This window comes from Cherax quadricarinatus, chromosome 32 (genome assembly GCF_038502225.1).
Source record: "Cherax quadricarinatus isolate ZL_2023a chromosome 32, ASM3850222v1, whole genome shotgun sequence".
NCBI classification, from domain to species: domain Eukaryota; kingdom Metazoa; phylum Arthropoda; class Malacostraca; order Decapoda; family Parastacidae; genus Cherax; species Cherax quadricarinatus.
The window spans coordinates 10,265,717-10,286,142 of NC_091323.1; the positions used below are offsets into that span (position 1 = coordinate 10,265,717).

The 20,426-nt window shown below is 43.9% G+C and overlaps 1 protein-coding gene across 1 annotated transcript in view; it reads left to right on the forward strand.

Moving 5' to 3' along the window:
- Positions 1-20,426, forward strand: part of LOC138853504 (sodium-dependent multivitamin transporter-like) — an 80,890-nt gene that overhangs the window by 34,025 nt on the left and 26,439 nt on the right. The window contains exons 5-6 of the mRNA XM_070090455.1: positions 1,735-1,853; positions 3,827-3,981. Coding sequence (XP_069946556.1) covers positions 1,735-1,853; positions 3,827-3,981 — 274 coding nt within the window. The remainder of the gene's footprint in view (positions 1-1,734; positions 1,854-3,826; positions 3,982-20,426) is intronic.

The window sequence follows — 20,426 nt, forward strand, 5'->3', positions numbered from 1 at the left end:
TGTGAAGTAGACACACGTACTTGCCTGGTTATAACTTTAAAGTTTTCTTGTGGAGTCCGTCGCTGGAGGCACAGGACACTGAGGAGGTGAGCTGTAGCTTGATGGAGCACTGTATGCTCTGAACGGTGAGGAGAGGCAACTCTGGCTGTATGGCGTGCAGACCACACATACAGGATGAGGCGTGGAGACTTCAGACAGCAATAGGAGTGCAGAGGGAGGCTTCCTGCCCTTGGGTAGGCAGCCACCGACGCACCAATCCTGCTGGTCTAGACGAAGGTCCAGTAACCACCACTGGATGAAAAGAGGCAACACTGGCTGTGAGCGGCGAGGAGAGGCAACACTAGCTGTATGGCGTGTAGACTACACATACAGTCTGAGGCGTGGAGACCTCGGACAGCAACAGGAGTGCAGAGGGAGGCTTCCTGCCCTTGGGTAGGCAGCCACCGACGCACCAATCCTGATGGTGAAGACGAAGGTCCAGTAACCACCACTCTGAGGAAAGTCTCTCTCAACACGGGGTATTTAGAGAGGCGAGATCGTTGGTCGATGAAGGTGTGTGTGTGAGTCTGACTCTACTGAAGAAGCCTACTGTGTAGGCGAAACGTTTCGGAATAAAATTGCCTAAATGTTGCCTATGTGTCTTATCTATCAACCTGTCGGTATTGTATACCATTTGATAATCACTCTGTCAGACACTGCAACACAATGGCATCTTGGTACAGAAGAGAAAACACCTTGGTCAACCTTTTCAAGTGAGAATCGTTTGATCTAAGAGGGACATGACTTCCCAGTAGCTACATTCTACTACTCTGCACCTCTCCTTCCGACAGTATTTAAGTCTCAACACTGTCGCTTGATCTTCAGTTAGTTCCAGACTTTGGAACAGAACTTCTCCAGGCTGAGGGACTGACGACCTCAAATCTACGACTTCAAGGGTGATGGACTGATTACATCGTCTTCTCATCTCTACTGCTCCTGCCTACTTTCTGTACTCGACTGAAGAAGCCTACTGTGTAAGCGAAACGTTTTGGAATAAAGTTGCCTTAATGTTGCCTATGTGTCTTATCTACCAACACATGGGTATTTTTAATGAGGAAATGTTTCACCACACAGTGGCTTCATCAGTCCATACAAAGGAGAATGGTGAAGAACAGGAGGAGTTTGAGGTAATCAGTCCCTCAGCCTTGAGTCGATGTGGTCAGTCCATCAATCTTGAAAAGAATACAGCTTGTCTGCAGAGTAGTAGCTTATGTACCATAGGCAGGAGAGGTGCAGTAGTCGTAGGTGGTATCACATTTTTCCAGTGTGGAAGTAGGTCGTGCCCAAGGGTTAGGCAAGTGAAGAATTCCCTGTATTAAGATCCCAAGATGTTGCTGTGTCAGATAGGAATGTAGATGAATGGTTCAGAGAACTGATAAGTTGATAAATTAGACACATGTGCAACACTTGGGTATCTTTTATGAAGAAACTTTTCGTCACACAGTGGCTTTATTAGTCTATACAAAGGAGAATGGTGAAGAACAGGAGGAATTTGAGGTAATCAGTCCCTCAGCCTTGAGTCGATGTGGTCAGTCCATCAATCTTGAAAAGAATACAGCATATCTGTGGAGAAGTTGCTTATATACCGTAGGCAGGAGAGGTGCAGCAGTCGTAGGTGGTGTCACATTTTTATATTCTTAAGATACACAAAGACACTAACTCCCGCACCTATTGACTTCTGACCTCCATTCTCAGCACAATCTCCTCTGGGGTCAACTCACAAGCAGCAGTGACCTGGGAAGATGCCTTCGCCAACATTCCCAGGTTCGCTAAACTCACCAGCATCAGACAAGCCTTATTTACCAAGTTCCTGGGTAAGTTATCCGTAACTGCATTCATTTCTAAAAGTATATTATTTAATTTTTAGTATTTTCTTTTAATTTTTTGCTTTAGTGTGTGTGTGTGAACTCACCTAGTTGTACTCACCTAGTTGTGGTTGCAGGGGTCGATTCACAGCTCCTGACACCGCCTCTTCACTGGCCGCTACTAGATCACTCTTCCTGCTCTATGAGCTTGATCATACCTCTTCTTAAAACTGTGTATAGATCTTGCCTCCACTACATCACTTCCCAGACTGTTCCACTTCCTGATAACTTTGTGACTGAAGAAATACATCCTAACATCCCTGTGATTTATCTGAATCTTCAACTTCTAACTGTGACCCCTTGTTGCTGTGTCCCATCTCTGGAACATCCTATCTGTGTCTACCTTGTCGATTCCTCTCAGTATTTTATATGTCACTATCATATCCTCCCTATCTCTCCTGTCTTCCAGTGTCGTCAGGTCGATTTCCTTTAACCTCTCCTCGTAGGACATGCCCCTTAGCTCCAGGACTAGTCATGCTGCAAACCTTTGCACTTTCTGTAGTTTCCTTACGCGCTTGGCTAGGTATGGGTTCCAAACTGGTGCTGCATACTCCAATATAGACCTAACGTACACGGTATACAGGGTCCTGAACAATTCCTTATTGCGGAGTTGGAATATTGTTCTTAGGTTTACTAGGCGCCCGTATGCTGCAGAAGTTATGTGGTTGATGTGTGCCTCAGGAGATGTGCCCGGCATTATACTCACCCCAAGATCTTTTTCCTTGAGTGTGATTTGTAGTTTCTGGTCCCCCTAGACTGTACTCGGTCTGCGGTCTTTGCCCTTCCCTAATCTTCATGACTTTGCACTTGGTGGGGTTGAACTCCAGAAGCCAGTTGTTAGACCAGGCTTGCAGTCTATCAAGATCCCTTTGTAGTTCTATTTGGTCCTCATCCAATTAAATTCTTCTCATCAACTTTACATCATCTGCAAAAAGGAACATTTCTGAGTCTATTGCTTCTATCATGTCCTTCACAAATACCAGAAACAGCACTGGTCCTAGGACTGACCTCTGTGGCTCCCCGCTCGTTACAGGCGCCCACTCTGACACCTCGCCATGTACCATGACTCGCTGTTGTCTTCCTAACAGGTATTCCCTAATCTACTGCAGTGCCTTTCCTGCTATCCCTGCCTGGTCCTCCAGCTTTTGCACTAATCTTTTGTGTAGAACTGTGTCAAACGCTTTTTTACAGTCTTACTGCTGTCACCCTGTCAAAGAACTTCAGTAGGTTTGTGACACAGGATTTCCCTTCCCTGAAACCGTGCTGGCTGTCGTTGATAAGCTCGTTCCTTTCTAGGTGTTCCACCACTCTTCTCCTGATAATCTTCTCCATGACTTTGCTTACTATACATATCATTGACACTGGTTTGTAGTTTAATGCTTCGTGTTGTTTCCTTTTTTTTTTTTGAAATCAGGGCTACATTTACTGTCTTCCATACCTCAGGTAGTCGCCCTGTTTCGACAGAAGTGTTGAAGATTGTTGTTGGTGGTACACATAGCACCTCTGTTCCCTCTCTCAGTACCCATGGAGGTGTGTGTGTGTGTGTGTGCACAATACTGTTTGTCTTCCTACCCTATCTATGCTCTGTATGCTTGGTTCCATTTATTCTTGGCATTTTGTTCCATTTGTTCTTGGATGTTTCGTTCTGTTTGTTTATGGTGTTTTGTTAAGCTTCTCTTGGTATTCTGTTACGTCTGCTCTTTGGTGTTTCGTTCTGGTTGTTCTTGGTGTGTGCATGCACTGTTCTTGCAGTTTCGCTCTCCTCTCTTTCATTCCACTGCAATATTTCAGTAGCATTTAAAACTATTTCTCCCAATTTTGATAGAGTTATAACAAGACTGGGCTTCTACTGGTTCCTTACTCTGTTTAACATAATAAGTATTTGTATTTTTCCTCTGATCTTTTAAGTGTATCCTCCACAGCTCTGGGATACGGCTTCCTGGCGGTGGGTCTTGCCTTCCTGGCGGGGAACTTGGGTGGGGTTCTTCAGGCAGTTGTCGCTGTCACCTCCTCCGTAAATGGACCTCTGATGGCGGTGTTCATCATGGCTCTCTTCATGCCTTTCACTAATTCCAAGGTAAAGATCTTCAAAGTTCTGCTGGCGGTGTTCCTCGTGGCTCTATTCATGCCATTCAGTAATACAAAGGTAATGTGAGGAATTACATGCGCGAAATTCACTATTATTTACATACATTTAATTTGGGTAAGATGTAACTAGGACAGTTATTACTCACTAGATTTAGTTGCACCTCTTAGGCAAGTGGGGCTTAAGTCACAATAGGTCGCAGAAAAGTAACTCCTCCGATGTCCATATTCCTCAGCTACACTCACTCCAAGCGGGACCTATTATACATTAATATTTAAGAAAACCAGTAACTCTGGTAAAATTGCATTCGTGGACTGTATAATTGTTTGGGACTTAAGTGAACACGTGATAGGGTCTATTGCACTTGATTTTAAAACTATAACAGCATATGGTGAACACAATAAATAAATTTTTAATATTTACACTTACCATTTGGAGAAAAGATGGAATACACCCTATCGATACTTAGACAGTTAGAAATTATGAAGGCCAACGTAAAACTACTGTACATAATGCGTGAGCGTTACTTATCCAAGGCGTGTTGGAGGCAAGCCACCAGCACCCTGGTGAGTCCGATTCCACTCGGCAATTATAGTGACCAGCCGTCCCCCATTTTTTTTTTTATTTTGGCGTCCTCCCCCTCTCCCTCTCTCTGTGGCTGCTGGATTTTTTTCACTCGAAAATTAAATTTAGAGCAGCAACACATTTTACACATTATTTACATAACTGAAATTTATACATTATTTATTTAGGAAAATTATGTCAAATTTTCCACAGATAATGTACAAAGATCCTAACACCTCTTCCTGTCCTACGAGTCAATAATGACATCCTAATGTAACTCGAGAATAGAGAAATTATACTCATTATAACTCCATTCAGGACCTTCACGATAGCAAAGAAGTTATTGTGATGTCCTTACAGTCTCTTAAATATGTGAACATACCCTGCTGTACCTTTAAAGACAGAGACAACTGTGACACTAACATACCTGAAGAATAAAAGTGAAAATGCTGTAGCTAGAACAATTCACAAATATGGAAAACGTTTAAGTGTTTTCAGTCTTTCATGCACCATTATCAAGTCAGAGCATTATCAAGCCGTGACTTGATTTTAGTCCAGGAGGGTTTGAAACGTCTAAAATTGCATCTCAAGAGAGTAGGTTATTTGGGAGTTAACAAGTCGTCTTACTAAATCATCAGAGGATACATATCTTCCTCTGTCGGGTAGGACTGACACTTGGCTGCCCAACTCTGGCCTCAACTACACATTGTTTGCATATAGTATCTTTATTTATAAACCTGGCACAGTGAGAAATTACCTGCATGAGGTTTACAGATATTAATCTGAATTATTACGTGCAATTAATTTGGGTTAGGTGTAACTAAAACCAATTATTACTCATCAAGGTTAGTTACACCTCTGAGGTAAGTGGGACTTAGTTGTAGTAAGTCACAGGATTGCCACTTCTTCGATGCCCACCTCCTCAACCACACTCACTCAAGCTTGACCTATTCTTTTTTATATTTTATTTAAAACATGACAGTACAAAAATATAATATATAAAACTCATGTAGGGCTATAAAATTAACCCAATCCTACCTACAGCTAACATTACACACCACACTTACAACTCCGTGTGGGTACAACCCCCCCCCCTCTGTTCCCTCATCCTATCACTTAAGGCCCAGATAGATGACAGATATCATTTGTCGGATGCAGTCAAATCGCAGTATTTACGGTCACAGCTCAAGGGCAAAGCATTTGATTCAGTCCGACACTACCAAACTACTGATGCTAATTACCAGTATGCCAAGAGACAATTGTTGTAGATGTCACCATTATATTAGGTGGACATCGAAGTATTACAGCTTTGGTAGTAAAGACGCTACCAACGGCTACCAACGACAATTATGGCCAGAAGTCTTGCTGCAGCAGCCAAGCGAGTGAAGGACCTTGGCGTAGAGCCAATGTAGGTATCCTGGTGAGAGCCGGCCAAATAGATGACTTTCTGTCCACACGACGGACTTTTAAGGAAGGAATTGGTTTATACAGATCCCCAGTTGGATATGTCATTGGTGGCACGATTCCACATGAATTCCCTGTAACACCAGAGAGAGGGGGAAGCAGAAACCAAGATATCAGGGGGAGTAATGAGAATGAGTGGTGCATAATACGAACCGCCAGGTAAGCCGAACGAGGTAGGGAGTTATGACCACTCATTTCTTGAGTTCAAGAAATCCCATAGGGTCATTGTAATCAAGTAGTAGAGACCTTTAGAATCCACGCCGACAGGGCAGGTGGCGGAAATCATAAGTCAGCACATTATTACACTAATTTGATAGATTACAGATTTTAGGAACTAATCATAGAAATAAAAAATGTAGTTTTAGGCTTTTAATACAAAGAGATGTGCATATCCCAGTGCATATACACCAAAAGTTGTGTATCTATCAGTACATATTCTGTACTCCAAGGTATGAGTAATGCAGTAATGCAGCAGATGGGTATCTTTATTGTTGAAAGGTTTCACATACACAGTGGGCTTCTTCAGTCAAATATAGAAGCAGCAGGTGTAGTAGTAGCGAAATGAAGATAATGTATTCAGTCCATCAACCTTGGAGGAATAGTATTTGAGGTGGGCAAGTGTCTCACTCATCAGCTTGTCAGTATTTATAATATTTTCAGCACACCGAGATATATATTTCTTTGTATATGCACAGATAGGCATTGTCTGTCTTAGTGTATATACACTGGTGTACATGCACTTGGAGTATCTATCCTTGTAGATACAGTGAAAGTTTACTTTGATCTCTATTTTCGGGATTAAAATATCATAGGGATTATAAAACCCAAGTTTTCTGGTGTACTCTTGACCTGCATTATTATTATTATAATCAAGGGGGAAGAGCTAAACCCGTAGGATTATACAGCACTTGGGGGGGGGATGTGGAAGGCATTCAGGCTTAATTCGGGGAACTGGAGCACAGATCCAATTCCAGCCCCCTCACCAAAATCAAGGAACCTTCCCTGAGGGGCCTTGACCTGCAGCTTTAATGATCCTCTTCTGTTTGTGGAAAAGGACTTTCGTGTACAGTTCAGGATATTTATTAAAAAAAAATAAAAAGCGTTTCACCACTCGTGGCGTATGACCATATCATTTACAACCAATCCTCATGTATTGATTGTCCTTTTCGCTTTCGGGCTGACTGGACCTACTGCGCAAACGCTCCTCAGTTGCCTGGCTGCATTGGTGTGAGGTGGTGCAGTCGCGCCTCTGTTGGCACCTCCGGAAAATTACTGCTGTCAACATGGCGGTTTGTCATAGACGCCGGATTAATACTATTGGTATTGAGCTTCTCCGAGGGACGATTTTGCCTAGTTCAGCGCAGGTTCTCTTACCTAAGATCATCAGAGAGAAGTATGGAATTCAAGATGGAGAATTATACGGAGTGGCTTTAAATGGAGCACATAGAATATTCGTGAAACTGCTCATTGAAACGGTATATGAATCGTTGGTTAATCGTTTCAAGGACGTGAGTCTTGATGTTACACCTGCTGTACGTGTGAGAATGAGTGATGTATCCAGGCATTATACCTGGACAAAGTTACGTAACGTTCCCTTTGAGGCGGATGAAGCTGATATCGGAAAAGTCTTGGAGAAATATGGGACAGTTCATTTTGCCCAGCATGGTATGTGGGTAGCAGGCGCCTACGCAGGTTTGCCAGAAGGCACTTTTAACCTTAAAATGACATTGAGACATCCCATACCGTCTTACGTTTATCTTCAGGAATTCAGGACACAGGTCATGGTTTTATATCCCGGGCAAAGGCGTACGTGTCGCCTATGTAGTGAGTATGGCCACATAGCTGCAGCATGTGAGAAGAAAAGACGCGTGCTTGAACCTGTGGTAGAAGACGCAGCCCCTGTCTTACGGGTGGCAGGTGAGGATCAATCACCTGATGGAGGGCGTGGTCGTTTGTGGAGCGAGATGGTGGAGCAAGCTTTTAGGACTGGGGGTGAGTCCCCGCTCAGTTCCCTGCCCCAGAATCTCCTCCAGTGACTTCTGCAGGGATGGTACCACGGGAGGAAGTGTTGGACATAGAGGAAGAATTGGAGGAAGTTTTAAAGACCTTGTCACCGCCTGAGGAGGGAGTTACATCTGAGCAAGAAGTAGCTGGAGATTTATCGCTTCCAGCTTGTCAACGATATGAGAATTTGGGGAATGATGATGTGACGGAGACGTCAGTGGGATTAATAAATCATTGTAAGGTGGATGTTGAGGTTCACCGTGAGGCTTCCCCAGACCATGTTATGGGGGACATGATTGCAACAAGGAAACAGGCAGCTACGTCAGACTCGCAGAGGCCTGGGAAGCAGATTGGGGTGGTAGGAGAGGGAAGAGGTGGCGATGGGGGTGGTCATGATAAGAGACATCGGAAGGAGGGAGGGGGAAAAGAAGGTATTGTGAAGATCACATAAAGAAATACTAATTCTAGTGGTGAAAAGAGTGAGGAGAAGAGGCAGGGGTGGAAAATTTAAAAGGCCTTCGGTGTATGACTGTCAATGTTAATGGCCTATGTAGCAGAATAAAGAGAGAATGGTTGTGTATGGAACCTTTACTCACACCTAACTGTTTTTAGAGAGGTTCCTTCTTCATCCTCCATTGATGAGCTTTTACACCTCTTCTCGTCCTCCGTTTTAACCGCAGCTTCTCATTCTATACCCCAAACTTCGGGCAGGCATTCTCAGAAATGCGTGCCTTGGTGGTCTCCTGCATGTGCTCGTGCAGTACGTTTGAAACGCGCTGCATGGGGCAGGTACCGGTACAATAGAACCACAGAGAGACTTCTTGATTTTAAGCAGAAGCGTGCGATCGCTCGCCGTGTCATCCGTGACGCTAAACGCACTTGCTGGCGAGATTATGTCTCCACCATCACCTCTGCTTCCTCTATGAGTGCAGTCTGGAAAAAAAGTACGAAAACTGAGTGGTAAATATTCTCCTGACCCGGCTCCTGTTCTGCGGGTTGCCGGTGTTGATATAGCAAACCCACTAGATGTTGCCAATGAAATTGGCAATCATCTGGTCCGTATTTCTCAGGGACTCCATCTATGCCCCTCATTTCTTTCCTCAAAGTCTGCCAGAGAGTTAGCACCCTTGGACTTTTCTTCTCTCAGAGAAGAACAGTATAATGTGCCTTTTACACTTCAAGAACTGGAGGCAACACTCTCAGCTTGCCGATCATCGGCAGCTGGGCCCAACGACATTCATATTCGTATGCTACAACATTTACATCAGTCAGCCCTTGCAGTCCTATTACGCCTTTACAATCTTATTTGGTCACAAGGAGTTCTTCCACAGCTGTGGAAATCCGCCATTGTTCTCACTTTCCGCAAACCAGGCACTACGGGACATGAAACCTCCCACTATCGTCCCATTGCTCTTACCAGTGCAGTTTGCAAATTGATGGAACGCCTAGTAAATAGACGTTTAGTGTGGTATTTAGAGACACACAACAGTCTCTCCACTCGTCAATATGGCTTTCGTAAGGGACGTTCTACCATAGACCTCTTACTACGCTTGGATACGTATGTTCGTAATGCCTTTGCGAATAACCACTCAGTTATTGCCATATTTTTTGACCTTGAGAAGGCATATGACACAACTTGGAGGTATAATATTTTAGCCCAAGCCCACTCCTTAGGCCTTCGAGGCAATCTACCATCCTTCCTTATGAACTTTTTAACTGACAGGCATTTCCGTGTTCGGGTTAATAATGTGCTCTCCCCGGACTTTATCCAAGCTGAAGGTGTCCCCCAGGGATGTGTTCTGAGCACAACACTTTTTCTCCTTGCTATTAATGATTTGGCCTCTAGTCTTCCATCAAATATTTGGTCATCACTCTATGTTGATGACTTCGCTATTGCCTGTGCAGGCGCTGACTGTCACCTCATTACAGTTTCTCTCCAGCATGCAGTCGACCATGTTTCCAATTGGGCCACCACAAGTGGGTTTAAATTTTCCAGCACTAAAACCCACAAAATTACTTTCACTAGACGCTCTGTCATATCCGATCATCCTAGCTCAAAACATAGACTCAACAAAAGTCATTATGTTAGACCTTAGTGCAATTACAAGTGAGAGTCTTATTCTATTTTAAATTTGTATTTTTATATTACTTGTTTATACCTAGTTGTACTTTAGTTCATTCCAGCACAACACATAGACAACATCAACTTCATTATGTGTAGTAGTGACTATACTCTATATGACCAAAATACTCTAGCTATATACTTATCCAAGCTTCCCACCACTACAGATATCAGTACTAGAACTCAACACTTAACTTAGGATATAAATAACCATAATTTAAACCTAGAAGATGGTTGATCACGTTGACCCTGATCTAAACCTCCATAATCTGACACCCAATCAAAACCTATTGGAAAGTAACTGCCTTTCTTACACAGCATCACAAGCCAGCACTATCCTAAACAATGCTAAAAGCCTATCAGTACTTAACTACAACATCAGGTCCTTAAGCAAACACTATGATGACCTCCTGGCACTCTTTGAATCACTAAAGACACCCTTCTCCTGCATTATTCTTACTGAGACCTGGCTTAAGCAGGACACAATATATATCTACCCTCTACCAGGATACACAGCAATTCACAACTGCAGACCAAACCAAGTTGGGGGTGGTATTGCAATCTATTACTCTAACCAATTATCTTGTATTAGCACCACTTGCTTTAGTGATGAATATGGGGAATACATTTTTGCTAATTTTACTGTAAAAAACCTTATGACACCTATAACAATCGGTGCCATTTACCGGATACCTCTCACAAACATCCCAAATTTCAGTGAGAAATTAAAGTCACTAATAACAAACAGACAAATGAATAAGCACCACCTTCTCTTAGCTGGAGACTTCAACATCAACCTTGGCTTACTAGATGATCAGCCTGTAACTGATTTCATCAACAATATGAACAACACACTTCTCATACCAACAATAACTAAATCAACCAGGCTCACTGAGACAAGTGCAACCATAATAGACCACATATGGACCAATATACTAGCCCCCCTTAAATCAGGGATAATCACAGATAGCACTACAGACCACTACCCTACCTTCCTCCTGACAAACATTAATAAACCACCACTTGAATACAACAAAGTCTCATTTAGACTCCATGACGAGGCCTCAATAAGGAAGTTCACAACTGACCTAGAGATTGTTGACTGGCCTACAGAATTCTCCAAGGCCAATGGTATTGATGACTGGACAGACATTTTTCTTAACAAATTACTTAGACTATACAACAAACATTGTCCTATAAAAACGAAACGGATCACAAACAAACGGCTTGGTTGCCCATGGCTAACCAGCACCATTCTGAAATCCATTGACAAGAAACACCAATATGAAAAGCAATATAGACATGGCTTAATACACAAAGATATTCTTAAACACTATTCATCAGTTCTCACCAAAGTAATAAAGAAAGCCAAACAACTATACTACTCCAGTAGATTCACAGACGCTAGAGGAGATATAAAAAAGACCTGGAAAACACTCTCTCAGATTCTAGGGACCCACAAACTGAAAAAAACCAAGAATATTGTCCTAACTAAACCTAATGAAACACCACTACATCCCACTGACACAGCTAACAAGATAAACGACTTCTTCTCAACCATAGGATCTAATCTCGCCAATAAAATCCCACATACTAATGCCCATGCCGGGGACTACCTAGATGGGAATTTCCCAAATTCCTTCTATCTTGCACCAACTGAGCCCTCGGAAGTCACCGAGATTATAAAGTCACTTAAAAACAACTCAGGGAATCTGTCTAATGTCCAACCATTACTATACAAGCGAGCGGCCCATATCCTCTCGCATGCTATTTCATTACTTTTTAACAAGTCACTAGAAACTAGCACCTTCCCGAAACTACTCAAGATGGCAAGGGTTACACCAATACATAAAGGTGGTGACCCTACAGACTTAAACAACTATAGGCCAATATCAAACTTACCATTGCTATCCAAAATCTTTGAGAAACTCGTGCACAGGAGACTATATTCATTTATAACAGCACAAAACATACTCAACCCCTGCCAATTTGGATTTAGGAAAAATAAAAGCACTAATGATGCAATCATAAAAATGCTAGATCTGCTTTACACAGCATTGGAAAATAAAGAATATCCACTAGGAATTTTTATTGACCTAAGAAAAGCTTTTGACACAGTAGACCACGACATCCTACTCCACAAACTTGACCATTACGGTATAAGAGGCCATGCGCTTGCTTATTTCAAATCTTACCTTACTAATAGGTATCAGTATGTTACCATTAAAGACACAGCATCAACAACACGGCCACTTGATACTGGAGTTCCGCAGAGGAAGTGTCCTTGGTCCCCTGCTCTTCCTCATATGCATCAATGATCTTCCAAACGTATCCCAACACCTGAAACCAATTCTCTTTGCTGACGACAAGGCTTATGTCATCTCTCACCCTAATCATGCCACCCTCCACACCATTGTTAACGAGGAGCTGATCAAAATATCGACTTGGATGACAGCCAATAAACTTACGCTTAACATTGAAAAAACCTACTATATTATGTTTGGTAGCAGAGCAGGAGATGCACAAATTAACATTAAGATCGACAACACTCTAATTACCAGACATAATGAGGGCAAATTCCTAGGCCTATACCTTGACAACAACCTGAATTTCAGCACCCATATCCAACACATAACCAAAAAAGTATCCAAAACAGTTGGGATCCTCTCCAAGATACGATACTATGTGCCGCAAAATGCCCTTCGCACACTATACCACTCACTTATTTATCCATACCTCACCTATGCTATTTGTGCTTGGGGATCAACTGCAGCAACACACCTAAAGCCAATAATAACCCAACAAAAAGCTGCAGTAAGAATAATCACTAAATTCCATCCCTGGCAACACACCCTCCCACTCTTCATAGATCTAAACTTACTCCCTGTTCAGTACATCCACACTTACTACTGTGCAATCTACATCTACAGGACCTTAAACTCCAATATCAACCTTGACCTAAAACGCTTTCTTGATAGTTGTGACAGAACCCACAGGCATAACACCAGACACAAACATCTCTACGACATTCCCCATGTCCAACTAAACATTTACAAAAATTCAATGTATGTCAAAGGCCCTAAAATCTGGAACACCCTACCTGAGAACTCTAGAACTGCAGACACATTCATCACCTTCAAAACTACCATTAGAAAACATCTTATCTCCCTGATAAACCCCATCAACTAACTACACGAATACCACCTGGTGGTTCACACTTACACTCACTCACCCATTTGACCATAAACAGAAATATTAATCTCAATCTTAAAATAATGAATCCTATGATACTCCAATACTGAAACTATGTACTGTGCCAAAACAAAAGCATTCACATTGCTAAACTCACAAACTAGTATTTAGTCACTTAGCCATAATACCAACTTACCTCATAATTTGTAATATTTTAAAATAAAGAATTAAACTAAGTCTGCCCGAAATGCCTAGCCATGCTAGGCGTTCTAGTGGTACACTCTGTAATCATTATTTAACTACATGTAAACCACACAACAACCAAATTCTGTAAATTCAACATTGTAATCTTTATAGAGAATAAACTTTGAATTTGAATTTGAATTTGTACCTCTATGGCTCCCGTATCCCTGAACGTGATACAGTCAAGTTTCTGGGCCTCTTTGATCGTAGGTTATCCTGGAAACCTCACTTTACCTCTCTGAAGGCAACTTGTCACAGCCGGCTGAACCTTTTTAAAACCCTTGCTCATCTTTCATGGGGAGCTGATCGTCGAACCCTCCTTCGCCTACATTCCACCCTTATTTTATCGAAACTTGATTATGGTGACCAGATCTATTCAGCGGCATCTCCTGCTACTCTCTCTAGCCTTAACCCCATTCATCACCAAGGATTACGTTTATGCCTTGGTGCTTTTCGCTCTTCCCCTGTCGAGAGCCTCTATGCAGAAGCGAACGTTCCATCCTTATCCGATCGCCGTGATGCCCATTGCCTTCGCTACTATGTACGCTCTGATCTCCGCAATCCTTCCATTTATAGAATGGTCACTGATATTAGTAGACATTATTTGTTCGCCGCCCCTGTTTACCCCGTCCCTTCTCTCTTCACCTTCATTCGCTCTTGTCTTCTCTTCAATTACCACCTTTCTATGTTCATGTAGCATCTCACTTTTCCCTACCCCCCTGGGAAGTTCCAGCTGTTCGAGTCTGTTCTTTCTCTCTCCCTTGCTCGAAAGCCCAACTGTCTATGGTCGCTTTCCGCTCTCTTTTTCTTGACCACTTTCACTCTCATTCTCATGTCATTGCTGTGTACACAGATGGCTCTAAGTCTTCTGACGCATAGGATTCGCAGCAGTGTTTCCGGACAGCGTCGTACGAGGGCATTTACTATCTTCGGCTAGTATTTTTTGCTGCTGAATTGTATGCCATCCTTGCAGCACTTATCCGTATTGCATCTATGCCTGTGTCATCATTTGTGGTTGTCTCAGACTCCCTTAGTGCTTTACAGGCTATACAGAAATTTGATACACCTCACCCCTTAGTCCTCCGTATCCAACTTTGGCTACGCCGCATCTTTACCAAGCATAAAGATATTGTTTTTTGTTGGGTCCCTGGTCATGTTGACGTACAGGGCAATGAACAGGCAGACACTGCTGCGCAGTCAGCAGTACATGACCTACCAGTTTCATATAGAGGTATTCCATTTACGGACTATTTTGCTGCAATATCTTCCCACCTTCACACCCGTTGACAACACCGTTGGTCTACTATGCTCGGCAACAAACTTCAATCTATTAAACCAAGTATAGGTTACTTGCCGTCTTCTTATCACCAGTGTCGAGGTTGGGAGACTACTCTCTCCCATCTTCACATTGGCCATACTCGTCTTACTCATGGATATCTCATGGAGAGGCGCCCTGCTCCTCTCTGTGAGAATTGCCAAGCTCCATTATCAGTCAGCCACATTCTGTTGGACTGCCCACTTTATCAACGAGCACGCAGAATTTACCTCCGTCGTCGTCTTCGCTCCGCTGCTTTCCCTTTACCTTCCCTTCTCGCTGATGGACCCACCTTTCATCCGGACTCTCTCATTGACTTTTTTTCAACAACTGACTTACTTCACAAATTCTGATACCTTCAGCCCTTTCTACTTCAATCTCTTGCTACCCTCTACCCCCGTACTATCCCCTGCCACGCTGTTTTCTGTAACCTACTGATCATCCCTCCTCCCTTCTGCCATCCAATACCCTCGCTTCCTTCCCTACCCTGCAGAGCTGTATAGCCCTTGTGGCTTAGCACTTCTTTTTGATTATAATAATAATAATAATAATAATACCATCCTAATCGAGTTTTCCATGCGTGCCACAGTTAGATCATCTGCATGAATAAGACCGCAAATTTTTAACGAATTCACCTGCCTCCTCACAACTGCACTACCCCAATCAACCCTACCCGCCCAAGCTCCTAACCCCATGACCATGGATTTATCTGAATTTACCCTCATACCAGTTGCCCCTGCGAACATTTGTACTACCACATCTAATGTGTCCATTGACAAACCCCTCCCTGATCAGAACAGTTGTATCATCCACATACCCAATTATAACTGGCCAAACCCTCGCAACCTCACACCCTGATCCCTCTATGTGACACATACGCTGCTCCACCAATCTATAAAAGGAGTCCTGTACGCACGCAAACAATAATTGTGACATAGGACACCCCTGCCTAAGTCCCCTACCCATTACAATCTTCCCACCCAATCGACCATTAATCTGTACCCTCGCCATTGCACCTCCATACAACGCCTCAACCCATCCCACTATTTCTTCCCCAAACCCCTGACCCCTGAGGATGGCTTTCAATGCTTTCCAATCCACTCTATCGTATGCCCCTTGCCAATTGAGCGCCACCAAACCTACCCCCCTCCCCCCCTTTTGCCTCCACGAAATCCCTAAGTAACCCATGCCCCTCCACCATAGACCTCCCTGGCAAACCAAACTGAGTTTTTGATACTACCCGCCCCACCACACACTTGACCCAATTTCCCAAAATCTTCGCAAACAATTTGTAATCTGGGCATAACGAGATCGCCCAGTAATCCCGAAGTGTATGCTGCCCCTTACCCTTCGGTACCAATACAACGACAGCCGTTGCCTGCTTCTCACCCAGCTCACCTCTCTCCTTCATGCAATTTAATAACCTAACCAAAAAATGCCTCATTAATTCCCAATGCTGCTGATAAAGCTCTGCTGGGAGTCCATTAATTCCCGGTGCTTTGCCCTTTCGCATTCCACTTAAAGCCCTCCATATTTCTCCCTCAGTTATTTCCCCACCCAGTGCTTCCCTATCACTGTTATGCAACTGACATACCACACTCCCACACACCTGTTCTAAAACCCCATCCTCTACCCCTTCTCGATGCCAGTACTTCTCATACCACTTATCAGCAAACGCCCCCATTCCTTCCGTAGCTTGTATGACCTGCCCCTCCCTGTACCCTCCTATCGACTCATGAACCTCCAACCATGGAATAGTCATTGCCTGCTGTCTTTGTTTCTGCCTACGCAATATGCACGATGAAGGTCTATCGCCCCATAACACCTCTTCCACCCCCACCTGTACCCGCACTGCTTGGAACCTCTCATCCTGTACCTCACGCAGCCTCCCTTTAATTGCCATAATATCATCCATTGGATAAGTGCCCGCCACCGCCCCCCTCGCATAACAACTCTGTAACCTATCCTCTAAATAGTTGGCAAGCCCATATTTTAAAGAATTGATACGTTTCCCTTCCTTTACGTAATATTGCTTAATCTGTTCTTTAGCCACACCATCCCAACACATCACCACATCCTCTACCCCATTTACCTCTGCACGTAACCCCTCTCACAGCGTTGCAAATCCCTCTATCCCCTCCTCATCGCCTAACACACTTGCATTTAACTTCCAATATCCCCTAGATATACCTGCTAGTGACTCCCACCCCACCTCTGCTACTACTGCCCGATGATCCGAATAAGCTACTTCTATTGTACGGAAAAATGTCAACCCAACCCCTTCAGATATATAAAGCCTATCCAACCTAGCAGCGTAACCCCGTCTTACAAAAGTGTGCTCTACCTCCCACGCCCCTCCTCCAACCGCATCCCGCAACTGAATATCCCTCAAAAGATCTCGCAAGGCCGCCGACACGTGCCCCGCCCCTTTTGGTTCCACGTCAGCCCTCCTAATTACGCAGTTCCAGTCCCCACCATCGATGGCCACTGCAGGTAAACCACCTAAGAAGAAAACTAGTTCTTCACATACAAAATCCCTTTTTACTCTCACATCATTTTCTGTTGGTGCATACACACTTACAAAGGATACCCTCTGCCCCATCCACCACCCATCCACGCACAATACTCTCCCCCCCTCCCCCCTCCCCCCTCACTTCTTAGCAACACAAACGGGCTCGCCTCCCTGATCAATATACCCACACCACCTTTCAGACGTGCAGATGGCAGAGTCAACCTGAAACCCCTTCACCTCGAGCTCTCTTCCCTCCTTGAAATTGTGTTCTTGCAGGAACACTACATCCACCCTATATTTATACAGAAACATTCGAAACCAATCCCTCTTCACACTATTACACAGTCCATTTACGTTCACAGTCATACACCTAAGGCCTCTTTATATTTTCAAACCCTTCCGCCTCTCTTCATTCATCCCAGGGCCTCCTGTCCCAGAGCCAGCACAAGGCTTCACACCATCAACCCCCCCCCCTTTTTTTCGATGCCTCTTATCGTGACTGCCTCGACAGTGCTCTTCCTTCCTCTCAGACCTCTGCACCGGCGTCAGGACATCATCTGAGTCTGACGCCGCCGCTCTCTTCCTCGTGATGCCCTCCACATCCATGTTATCTTCTGAGGTTCCCTCACGATTTACCTCCACCTCCACCACGTCTCGTTCCACAGCACACGGCGACAACTCACGCTTACTAGTTGGCCCGTCAACCCTGCTATGGTTTTTATCATTACATTCCTCTACAGGCAACGCCGTGCCTCTCACCAGCTCAGGAACATCCTCTGCAGGCGGCGTCAATGTCCTCAACACTTCCTGAAGCTCTTCCTCTAGAGCCTGCACCACCTCCTGCACTTGCACTTCTGTACTTTTCCCTTGCCTAGTAACAGATCCTTTTACGTCACAGCTTACCTCACACACGCCATTCTCCTCTTTGGAATCCTCCACCTCTTCACTCCACAAGCGCCCAAGCCCTTGCTTTCGCGTGGGGCTCTCAACAACAGCTACCACGCTGGTAACTGGCGCCCCACATATTCTGCATGTACGTCTCTGTCCGGCGTACGATACCATAACTTGCGTCCTGAAGTCCTCCAACACGACATAAAATGGTATGGGATGTCTCAGAGTCATCTTCAGGGAAAAGGTTCCCTCCAGACGGCCAATGTAAGCACCTGCCGTCCACTTGCCCTGTTGTGCCAGATGTACGGTCCCATATGCCTCAAAAACACTGCTGATGTCAGCCTCATCTGCCTTAAATGGGACATTACGAATCTTAACCCACGTAAAGTGGCGAGACTGATTACCTCATTCTCCTCCTGTTCTTCAAGTTTCTCCTATGTATGGACTGATGAAGCCACTGTGTGGCGAAACGTTTCCTCAATAAAGATACCCAAGAGTTGCTCATGTGTCTAATTTATCAACATGTCGGTTCTGTGAACCATTCATCTACAAACCTGTCAGACACTGCAACTTCTTGAGATCTTAATACTTAGGAATTCTTCGCTTGCCTAATTCTTGGGCACAACCTACTTCCACATTGAACAAATGTGACACTTCCTGTGACTGCTACACCTCTCCTGCCATACGGTTTATAAGCTGCTTCTCCGCTCATCTGCCGTATTCTACTCAAGATTGATGGACTGAACACATCGACTCAAGGTTGAGGGACTGATTACCTCATTCTCCTCCTGTTCTTCAAGTTTCTCCTATGTATGGACTGATGAAGCCACTGTGTGGCGAAACGTTTCCTCAATAAAGATACCCAAGAGTTGCACATGTGTCTAATTTATTATCACTCAGCGCCATATTGGTACAAGGTTGCTCGCCTGAAAACAGCAGAGGGGTGCAGAGCACAACCGCACTCTACCGTGGTCAGGCAGCGAATCGTAATTTACTTGTAATCAGTGGTGACTGCTAGAGCAGCTACTAGGGTTTGCTAGGTGACTGGAAAAGAGAAATAAATATTGTTGAGTATGATAATAAGAGTGAAGAGTGAAAATGGCAGGTATTAGGGAAGTACAGGCTGCCATAATTATATTTATCTTTCTCCTGCAATTCCATGATGAAAGAAATCAGTCATGGGGGCTGGAAAAGGCGAATGGGGTAACAGCACCCTGGACAGTAAAAGCCCAACAGTTGCCATCCTACCAGAAATGTAAATGTCACTATCGCCGCAAGGTATGGCAACACCGCATACCCAAACGAAAACAGTGGCACACAGCTCCTATAGTCGCGCTATTAAGTGGTTATATCCAAACTAATCCAGGACCTCAAACTATTGTGCAGAGGCAAAACGGGCAGATTAATGACGGTGATAATGACGGTCTAGTAGCGAGGAATGATAACCTTAACTCCATATGTAATGTATACATAGGTCAATGTGAGACAATACAGCCATTCTTATTATCTCAAACACCACCAAACAGGTGCATACACTGCACTAAAGTACGAAAGAAGAACAGAAAAGACACCTTATGTAAAATGTGTAAGGGGTGAGTGCATTATGGATGTGTACAATTATAGTAATGGTGCCAGAATTCATTTTGTGTGTAACAGATATAATTTGGCACAGTTACCCTTTAGCAATGATGACATTGATTTACCTAATTTTAATACAAATGACTCATTGCCATATATTGATGAGTATAATTGTTTTATGAAAACAGGCCTTCACTTTATTAATGTCAACGAAAGATCACTTTTTCCAAAATTGGCAGAGATTAGGTTTCTAGCTAACAGAACTAGGGTGGCAGTTACATCCATCTGAATCCTGGTTGGATGATACGGTGACTGACGACATAGGCACCATTCGCGACCTAGCTGCCAGGGAGTGTTGATGTACCTCGCACATCTCTGCTGACATCCTAACAAGCTATCCAGTGAGGTCATGGTATTCAGCGTGAGGAGACGGGTGAATATTGTTGGTATAGAGCTTATTCGGGGGGCGATTACGTCTGAGACTGCACAAGTATTGCTACCCAAGATTATCCGTGACACTTATGGTATTGCGGACAAGGATTTGTACGGTG